The sequence below is a fragment of the Natrix helvetica genome (assembly GCF_964273705.1).
Source record: "Natrix helvetica genome assembly, chromosome: 3".
NCBI lineage: Eukaryota > Metazoa > Chordata > Lepidosauria > Squamata > Natricidae > Natrix > Natrix helvetica.
The window spans coordinates 152,053,972-152,064,927 of NC_138549.1; the positions used below are offsets into that span (position 1 = coordinate 152,053,972).

At 39.8% G+C, this 10,956-nt stretch overlaps 1 protein-coding gene across 1 annotated transcript in view; it reads right to left on the reverse strand.

Moving 5' to 3' along the window:
- LOC309389970 (thyrotropin-releasing hormone receptor-like) overlaps positions 1-10,310 on the reverse strand; it is a gene marked incomplete at both ends in the record, with an annotated part of 28,448 nt that extends 18,138 nt beyond the window's left edge. The window contains one exon of the mRNA XM_081948938.1: positions 9,501-10,310. Within this exon, the coding sequence (XP_081805064.1) occupies positions 9,501-10,310 (810 nt within the window). The remainder of the gene's footprint in view (positions 1-9,500) is intronic.
- Positions 10,311-10,956: the final 646 nt, after the last annotated feature.

Here is a 10,956-nt window from a genome sequence, read left to right on the forward strand (position 1 = left end):
GAAATCTGGGGTGGCATACAAAGGAAGGATTGGGTGGCACAAAAACGAGAAAGTAAGTAGTGTGCATTGTTGTAAACACACAGCTAATTTCCCAATATGGGGTGCCAGCTTGGCAGGACACTAAACAATGACCACTGATTTGCCCTTTGCTGCTTCTGATCAGCAATGCCAGGAGGGCTTGTAAAGCAGGTTGGCTAACACAGCACTTGTAGTCATAGTATGCCCTCATCATTAGAAAGAAATCAGGAAAACCAGGGTTCTTGCTTGCTAACATACATTCTACATTTATTAGGAAAATAGTAGAAGCAGTTGGACATGGTAGTTACAGAGATAGACAGATCACAGAGGAAAGTAGCATTTGGAGCCTTGCCACTGCAGTTTTTCTTAAGAAAAGCATATGTTTAGATATCCCTGTTCATAATTTCTCAGTGACCTGCTGAATATTAAAACCTGGTTGGCATGCTTCCTCCTGCACTGCACTTCATAAATCTTCCTCATTACCGCCTCTTGCATTTTTCAGACCGAATTCTCCCTAATAAGTTCTCAAGAATGCTAAACAAATGCCCTCTGTAGTTCTTACAGTCATTCTTGCTATCTTTCCCTGAGACAAGGCAACAATACGAGTATTTTTTAAATTATTATACACAGATCCATTCCTCACACAAATTACACCTCTACCCTGCTACACCCTAACCACATTAGGAGCTGAACATGTATTCAATTGCACCATATATAACTGGTCTGATCATCTACTGCAGGGGTGTCCAAACTTGAGAACTTTAAGACTTGTGGACTTCAATTCCCAGAATTCCCCAGCCAGCATGGCTGGCTGGGGAATTCTGGGAGTTGAAGTCCACAAGTCTTAAAGTTCTCAAGTTTGGATACCCCTGATCTACTGTATTCTCAAAACAATTCTATCCGTTTTTGTCTTGGTCACTAGTATTTACAGCATCAGAAGTGCAAGTTGTTCTGCAGCATGTATTGTATCTCCTACATTCTGGAATGCAGGCAACAATATGCTGGCTGCAAGTAGTCTCTACATAACAAATCCTAGCTTGAATAGTATTTAATAACATGACCTTTTAAGGAAAAATTTGAACATTGGTTGTATTTGTGGTGAAGTGTCAAAAATGTTCCCATCCTGCCAGCTCCCATTAGTAGGAAAAGCTCTGTATGGGATGGATATGACTAAGGCTGGTAACTATGTCTGTTCCTTCCCTATATTACTGTACATCTCCACGCCATGCTGAAAATTTCCAGAATATTTTCTTTTACAAAAGAGCTTCTTACACTGCTTATAATTTCATTGAAAAAATGTTTATGTGGTGGGTTTTGAGCTCACGCTTTACTGCAAGGTTGTAAAGCACACTGGAACATTTTATACTTAGCTGTTCTTTTTGCTACATCTCTTCAGCATCCTCTTCAGCATCTCTGCGTATTCACCTTCATGATCTACAAAATCCCCAGTGGGGGAATTCTCTCCTACATTTGGATTTAATTGGAATATGTGGGAATCCAGGGAGATTTCACAATATTGACAGGATGGCTCTCTGAAAGCTGAAAGGCAAGACCAATACCAACTCCCTACCTTGTTACTTGCCCGATAAGATCATGCAAACACCCTATGCGCAATCTTATGGAATTTCACTGTTTTTATTTTATCTTTGGAATGTTTTTTCAATCACATTAATGTAAATTATTTTTACTGCAGAAAAAAAACCAGGAAACTTTTATCCATTGCATTTTCCCTTTTGTATATGATGCACAGTTTGCCATTAAATTATTACAGGTGAAGATGAAGCTACACATAGTAACAGCTCTTGGAAGGTTTGAGAACCGGGCCCCTTCTCTGTTTATTGGACAGAAATAGGTTATCTGAAGACCTCAGCCTGGAGTACCCTTAACATTCATCATTAATTGTAATTTTCCTAGTCCAAACAACTCAAGGAGCCTGGTTCCCAAGGATGTATGTATAAAAATTAGAATCTCAGAAATTAATTACAGCCACATGATTCTGACATATATCACACCACAAGCAATGGACTTTTGATTCTTATTAAATAGAGTTAGGATCACAACCTTTAATGTACAATGATTAAATAGAACATCAGAGTTCTGGATCAAGGGAAGTGTTGAATTCCTTTGGAATCTGGACAGGCAACATTTTTAGAACTAGGAATAGATATATTTTTTTTACTATAATGTTTTCACAGCAGAAAAGATGCAGAGAACTGAATAGAACTATAGTCATAACCAGTAGTGGGATTCGATTTTTTTTACTACCGGTTCTGTGGGCGTGGCAGGGGAAGGATACTGCAAAATCCTCATTCCTTCCCCACCCCACTAACCTGCTTTCCAGCTCTGTTCTTCTGTTCAGGGCAACAAAAGAAGATCAGCTGGGAGGCAGCGGGGGTGGGGCCAGCCTATTTGCCAGTTCTCTGAACTACTCAATATTTCCGCTACCAGTTAGGGTTAGGGTTAGCCTTGCCACTGCAGTTTTTCTTAAGAAAAGCATATGTTTAGATATCCCTGTTCATAATTTCTCAGTGACCTGCTGAATATTAAAACCTGGTTGGCATGCTTCCTCCTGCACTGCACTTCATAAATCTTCCTCATTACCGCCTCTTGCATTTTTCAGACCGAATTCTCCCTAATAAGTTCTCAAGAATGCTAAACAAATGCCCTCTGTAGTTCTTACAGTCATTCTTGCTATCTTTCCCTGAGACAAGGCAACAATACGAGTATTTTTTAAATTATTATACACAGATCCATTCCTCACACAAATTACACCTCTACCCTGCTACACCCTAACCACATTAGGAGCTGAACATGTATTCAATTGCACCATATATAACTGGTCTGATCATCTACTGCAGGGGTGTCCAAACTTGAGAACTTTAAGACTTGTGGACTTCAATTCCCAGAATTCCCCAGCCAGCATGGCTGGCTGGGGAATTCTGGGAGTTGAAGTCCACAAGTCTTAAAGTTCTCAAGTTTGGATACCCCTGATCTACTGTATTCTCAAAACAATTCTATCCGTTTTTGTCTTGGTCACTAGTATTTACAGCATCAGAAGTGCAAGTTGTTCTGCAGCATGTATTGTATCTCCTACATTCTGGAATGCAGGCAACAATATGCTGGCTGCAAGTAGTCTCTACATAACAAATCCTAGCTTGAATAGTATTTAATAACATGACCTTTTAAGGAAAAATTTGAACATTGGTTGTATTTGTGGTGAAGTGTCAAAAATGTTCCCATCCTGCCAGCTCCCATTAGTAGGAAAAGCTCTGTATGGGATGGATATGACTAAGGCTGGTAACTATGTCTGTTCCTTCCCTATATTACTGTACATCTCCACGCCATGCTGAAAATTTCCAGAATATTTTCTTTTACAAAAGAGCTTCTTACACTGCTTATAATTTCATTGAAAAAATGTTTATGTGGTGGGTTTTGAGCTCACGCTTTACTGCAAGGTTGTAAAGCACACTGGAACATTTTATACTTAGCTGTTCTTTTTGCTACATCTCTTCAGCATCCTCTTCAGCATCTCTGCGTATTCACCTTCATGATCTACAAAATCCCCAGTGGGGGAATTCTCTCCTACATTTGGATTTAATTGGAATATGTGGGAATCCAGGGAGATTTCACAATATTGACAGGATGGCTCTCTGAAAGCTGAAAGGCAAGACCAATTTTCCCTTTTGTATATGATGCACAGTTTGCCATTAAATTATTACAGGTGAAGATGAAGCTACACATAGTAACAGCTCTTGGAAGGTTTGAGAACCGGGCCCCTTCTCTGTTTATTGGACAGAAATAGGTTATCTGAAGACCTCAGCCTGGAGTACCCTTAACATTCATCATTAATTGTAATTTTCCTAGTCCAAACAACTCAAGGAGCCTGGTTCCCAAGGATGTATGTATAAAAATTAGAATCTCAGAAATTAATTACAGCCACATGATTCTGACATATATCACACCACAAGCAATGGACTTTTGATTCTTATTAAATAGAGTTAGGATCACAACCTTTAATGTACAATGATTAAATAGAACATCAGAGTTCTGGATCAAGGGAAGTGTTGAATTCCTTTGGAATCTGGACAGGCAACATTTTTAGAACTAGGAATAGATATATTTTTTTTACTATAATGTTTTCACAGCAGAAAAGATGCAGAGAACTGAATAGAACTATAGTCATAACCAGTAGTGGGATTCGATTTTTTTTACTACCGGTTCTGTGGGCGTGGCAGGGGAAGGATACTGCAAAATCCTCATTCCTTCCCCACCCCACTAACCTGCTTTCCAGCTCTGTTCTTCTGTTCAGGGCAACAAAAGAAGATCAGCTGGGAGGCAGCGGGGGTGGGGCCAGCCTATTTGCCAGTTCTCTGAACTACTCAATATTTCCGCTACCAGTTCTCCAGAACCTATCAGAACTGGCTGAATACCACCTCTGGCCATAACTGTAACTGTAATGCATTCTATTTTATTTTATTTTATTTTTTATTCCTCTATTTAAAGAGAGGGATTAGGGTTAGGGAGGCTGTGTGGAGAGGGTCTCTTTCAAACTTCTGGGAGTCCACTCTACCCAACATCTCACCTGAAAAAATAGCATGATCCAGGTGGTTAGGAAGGCGCAACAGAGACTCCATTTCCTTAGGGTCTTGCGGAAAAATTAGGTGGAACAACAATTGATGACTTCCTTTTACCAGTCTACGATAGAAAGCGTCCTTACATATTGTGTTATGTATGATATGCTGACTTGACAGCCTCAGACAAAAATGCCATTGCAGAGGGTGATGAGCACAGCACAAAAAACTATGGGCTGTCCCCTGACACCACTGGATTGTCAGGGGAAGATATTTTCACCCTGAACTAGATGAGGTCTTAGATCGCGGCTTTTCCAAACAGCATTATCTTTAAGGTGCGAAAAATGAAATAAAATACCGGAAACCATATTCTAATGAAAAACAAGCTTTAATACAAAAATAAGAAATAGAAAATAAAACAAATCTATCTAATTGTTACATTTTGACAGAAACAATTCTGTCTCCCAGTTTCCTGGCAGACGGACAAAGATCAAAAGGAAAGAAAGCTCTGGAATGTGTGAAGAGCAGGAGCAGTACATCATTGTCAGATAAGACCTTATGACCTGCGCAGTAACTCTTTCAGTTCACCTAGCAAACATTTAACGCAGTGACATGGATGAAATTGCAAGGACCCACTGCCTCAACAGAGTGATGAAAATCCTCAGGGATGATTCACATCCTGGCCAGGCCTTCTTTACTCTCCTACCATTGGGCAGGAGATATAGAAGCATAGCCAGCCGAATGAATAGGCTGAAAAAATAGCTTTTATCCGTGGGCTGTCATACTTCTCAATGCAACGTAACACCACAATTAGGTTTAATATGATAGACTTGCAGGACCAGCACAACATGCAACATGTTTATGCTGATGTAATATAATATAATGTTACATACATATAGGTATGTATGAATGTGTGTTAGTTGTTGGTTATTTGGGTTTAGGGATTCTATTTCTTTCATTTATTGAGTTATTGAGATGTATTTTGTGTTTCGGGGGGGAGGGGCTGCATCAAGGGAGGCTGATTCAATTTCATTGTATATATGTTGTGCATTGATAATAAAGGTTTGATCTGATTTGATTTTCTTTTCTTAAGATAGGAGTCATATCTCAGATATTTGTTGAACATTTTGACAATGTCATTGGAGCGGGATGTGGGCTCCAAGGGTTGCAAAAAAAGGAGTTGCATACCTAACATGGGCTGAACATTCATTCTCGTTTGTTTGATTCTTAATCTCCTTGTTTCTCCCTGGTCTCTACATTTGCTGGTGAGTTATAAGTAACTCTTGTTATGAATCTATATGCTCCCCAAGGCTCCTCCCATTCACTTCCATCTCCTTCCCTTCTTTGAGACTTCTTCCACCTGCCTATAATTTGGAAGAAGATTACAAGTTGTCCTTTTTGATTTTCAACCTGGCTTTTCTCCCAGCATTTTGGAGCAGTTCAGTTCTAAGAGTTTTATTTTTCTTGAATTGCTTATTTTTAACTTATGCTGCCAAGAGTTATATGGGTAGAGTTGAGCGGCCTTGTAAACACTTGAAATAAATCAATAAAATAAAATAATAGATCGTTCTTGTAGAGGCCATATTAACCATTATACACCATTTGCTGTAAGATATTCAGAGTTATTTGACATTGAGATGGGTAGCATATAAATTTAATTAAAAAATAAATATTCAATAATAACATGGCTGAGAAGTGAATGCTTTGAAACTAGTGACAAGGAAGAAATTCTCTATTGTCCAAAGGCTCAGAACAGAGGCTTAGCATCTCAAGATCCAGAAGAACAACAGCCAATGAATAAATAGGAAAAAAGTACTTCATTTAGCAGCTGAAACTGGAATTCAATTCTACACTTAGTAACTCATGCCTACAACTAACTTGGCACAATCTGGGACTTTCCTCTAAAGTATTTTCAAATAATTTTGCTTTAGCTCCATTCTTCCAGATACCAAGATTTTCATATTAATTGGCCTTTGGAACTCTACTTTTTCTTCCCCAATGTGTAGATGTTATCCAAGAGAGAGAAAAATAAAAGATCTATTTTTCCTGTTCTTGTTCACCTTCGTAAACGTCTAATGCAAAGTACATAATCCAAGATGCTTTGAACAATGTCTCACACCAGCCCCATTCCATATGACCAATGGTTGGGATTGAGAGGAGTAGTAATCGAGCACATTTAAAGAGTCCAGGCTAGAGAAGCTGCTGTCATACAGATGCCCATCTCAATTTAAAACCACTCTTTCCAATATGCCATTCCACCATCCCCAGGAAATCCAAACTGATATTAGCTTTCTGGTGTCAGAAACATCTCTTAAATACACACGCTTGATGAACAAGTTAATCCCATCTATCTGTAATGGTTCCTTTTTTTTCTTAGTACAAGAGATATTAAATATAATATAGTATATTACAGTAATGCTCCCTGAATATGTTATGGAAAATACTGGTCCAATGCGTTCTACCCATTAATGGCAGAGTAATGCTGGGAAAATCTATTTGCAAATCTCTTTTCACTGGGTGACTCTGAATCTGTTATTCTTACTTTCAGCCTAGCCTACCGTGTAGATATGTTGGGAGGATTAAACTGGGGAAAAGAAAAGAATTATCCTTGTCTGCTTGAGTTTCTTGTATGATATAAAATTATTTGAAAAGAATAGAAGGATGGCATAAATTAAGTGACATCTCCAAGAGATTCTAGAATGAAATGAAAGGTATAACTTAAATCGTATGGTTAAAGAGCTGCATAATGCTCATTCTGTCTGACAGTTTTTATCTTCATTTCAAATATCTTGGCTCTCTAAATACTCCATATTTGTTCTTGTTTTTCCTTTCCCATCATGTATTGTTCCTCTTTCCTCCTTATTTCTATAGCAGCACCCTCAAATAATTTTTATGTTCTGCCTATATTTTAATTAAATACTGCATGCTTTCCTATCTTTCACCAAGGGGAAACTCAATAGCAGAGCTGGTGAAAAGTTCAAAATTTCATTGTTGGTGACCCCCAATTAAAAGATCCAGATGATGGCGAAGACGTTCTTTGTCTCAGACACTCAAGAAAGAGATTGGGAGACCAAAGGAGATAAGCAAAGAACTTTTTTTCTGATAAAAGGTAGATTCTTGGTGTCAAACAAATACCTATTTGTTTAATGTTATACTCAGAACAAGTTCAGACACCAGTTGGGTCCTGAAATGGAGAGTGGTTTATAGATTACATGGGATTTGCACTACATTTCTATAGCGGAAGAAGTGGATGTGAATCAATACATTTGGTATGTTAATACATCCTTTAATATTGCTATTGGTCAATATTCACAGCTAGGGCACAGCACAACACATTTCATAGCTGTTTTCCTTCTCCTACTGCTTTTCACTAGGCAGCAACATACTTCATCAAGGTGAAGCTGAATTTAAGTAAATACAGGTAGTCCATGCCTTACAACAGTTCATTTAATGATCATTCAGAGTTACTCTGATCATTCAGAGTTACTGCCACCAGTAGCCTCCCACCGTCCAGTACGATCCCACAGAGTTGGCCTCCTCAGGGTGCCGTCGGCCAGACAGTGTTGGCTGGTGACCCCCAGGGGGAGAGCCTTCTCTGTGGGAGCGCCTTCCCTCTGGAATGAGCTGCCCCTGGAGCCTCGCATAATCCCTGACCTCCGGTCCTTCCAACGCGCCCTAAAAAGTTGGATTTTCCAGCAAGCGGGCCTGGCCTGTTAATTTTAACTCATTTTAAATGTATTGTCTTTTAAATTCTGTTTGTTTTTTTGGATATGTATTTAATTTTTTTTTAACTTTTGGGATGTATGTTTTTTAAACTTGTACGCGATGTGTGTTTTTTAATCTTGTACGCCACCCTGAGTCCTTTTGGAGAAGGGCGGCATATAAATCCAAACAAACAAACAAACAAATAACAAACAATGGCATAAGTGAAATAAATGACTTATGACCATTTTTCAGACTAATACTCATTGTAGCACCCCTGTGGTCATGTAATTAAAATTCAGACGCTTGACAACCAACTCATATTATGACAGTTGCAGTGTCCCGGGGTCATGTCATCACCTTTTGCCATCTTCTGACAACAAAGTCGATGGGGAAGCCCGTCTCAGAAGAACCGCAGGACTAACTTAAAAACTGCAGTGATTTACTTCACAACTATGGCAAGGAAGGTTGTAAAATAGGGCAAAGCTCACTTAACAAATGCCTCACTTAGCAACAGAAATTTTGGGCTCATTTGTGGTTGTACGTCGAGGGCTACTTGTATTAAACAGCACCAAATGATCAATGATGAGTACCTGGGATGAATCACCTGAGCTAACCTTTGAGAAAAATAGTCATGATAGTGGGCAATATTAGACTTTTCTATCTGACACCAGAGTTCTTACCGTAAGACAGTAACTCATGCCATGGAGATGTCCATAACTCAGTAGCAGTAAAGGCTCCCTTTACAATCATAGCAATAGCAATAGTGCTTAGACTTATATACCGCTTCACGGTGCTTTTACAGCCCTCTCTAAGTGGTTTACAGAGTCAGCTGATTGCCCCCAACAATCTGGGTTCTCATTTTACCCACCTCGGAAGGATGGAAGGCTGAGTCAACCTTGAGCCTGGTGAGATTTGAACTGCGGAACTGCAGCTAGCAGTCAGCTGAAGTAGCCTGCAGTACTGCACTCTAACCACTGTGCCACCTCGGCTCTTCATCATCATCATCATCATCATCATCATCATCATCATCATCATCATCACATGAAAGATTCATATGAATTGTATTGATTGCTCTGCCTGAAATCCTAGAGAGAGGTGTTCATAAGAGGACAAAAAACTGGACTAGTTGGGCAAAGGCTTCCTAATGTCCCATGCATCTAAACACCTAATTTGCATCCCAACCTAAAAATAAGTAAAAAGAAGAACCTGTTTCCTGGAGCTCAAAGCACCCTTGTTTCCTCGGCAAGAGAGCTTCATGGAGCTGGAGGTAGTGATGGAGCTGCTGCGTTTGCTCATCCGGCTTGCATGCTGCGGTGTTGCAGGCAGTGGATTCATGAAGAGGATGCGGGCAATGAGACCGTACAGAACAGTGGCCAAGCCCAGGGGGATGACATAGAATATGGTGAAGTCTAAGAAGTAGATGGGCATATAGAGGTTCCTGGAGACACGATAGCCACAGCTGACTTGAGTGCCATCGGCAAACATGGCTTTTGAGGTGTCCACCAAAAAGAACCATATGAGACAGTAGAGTGAAGTGCAGAGCCATAGGACAGCGATGATGCGTTTGGCCCGGGCTACAGTGCAAAGCAGCTGTGCCTTAATGGAATGGCAGATGGCAATGTAGCGCTCCACCGTGAAGGCTGTGATGGAGCATGCTGAGATGTTGATGCCCAAATACTGCAGGTAAGTAATGCAGAGGCAACCAGCATAGCCATACACCCAGGAAGCCACCACCTCAGAGATGTTGGGCAGCCCAGCTGCCAGGAGCACAATCAAATCAGCTATAGCCAGGCTCACCAGGTAGCAGTTGGTGGGAGTCACCATGTGCTTGGTGCGAAGAACCACCAGGACGACCATAATGTTGCCTGCAATGCCTACCCCACAGATCAGAAGGACCAGCAAGATAGTGACCACCTGCATCTCCAGGGGCAACTGAGGCATCTTGTTCAGAAGAGTCTGGTTGGTGCTGATATTGCCCATGAGGGCTTCAAATAAGTCCCAAGATTGATTCTCCATTTGTGACTCTTGATGTGAATTGTTCTTCCTTGATACGGATGATTTCCAAACCAAGAACTATTTCAACAGGTATCCTAAACCACAGGAAGAAAGAGAGAATAATTCAGACTGTGAGATTAAAGCCCACCTGATTTTTAAGAATGACGCTGTTGAGCAGGGTCTCAAACCTTGGATTCAAATCATAGCCAAGTTATTATTTCACAATCCTACTACTCTATGAGAATAACAGCTACTTACCTTTCAGGATTGCTGAATATATTATTAGATGATTTGTATAAATCTCTTTGATTCTATTTACATAACTAATTTAACCTGGTTACTGAATTAACCTTATTTTTCATTTGAACAATATATTGAACTATAAACTAATTAAATGGTGTAAATGCATATGACGCACTAAGATTTGGGCCCTTTCTTCAATTCTAATTTACATTAACTCCAGGACTACTTGGTAACACCAGTGTAGATTACACAATGCTTGTCTTATCTTATCCCATCTTCCACCAGCCTTCTGCTGTTTCTTTATATTCTGGATTAAGTTTTCCTTGTTTAAATTGGCAACTATATCCACAGCTATCAGCAAAAAAAAAAAAAACAGCATTTCACCATACCTCTTCAGATGATTTGTGGTGGAGTATGTCTTTTG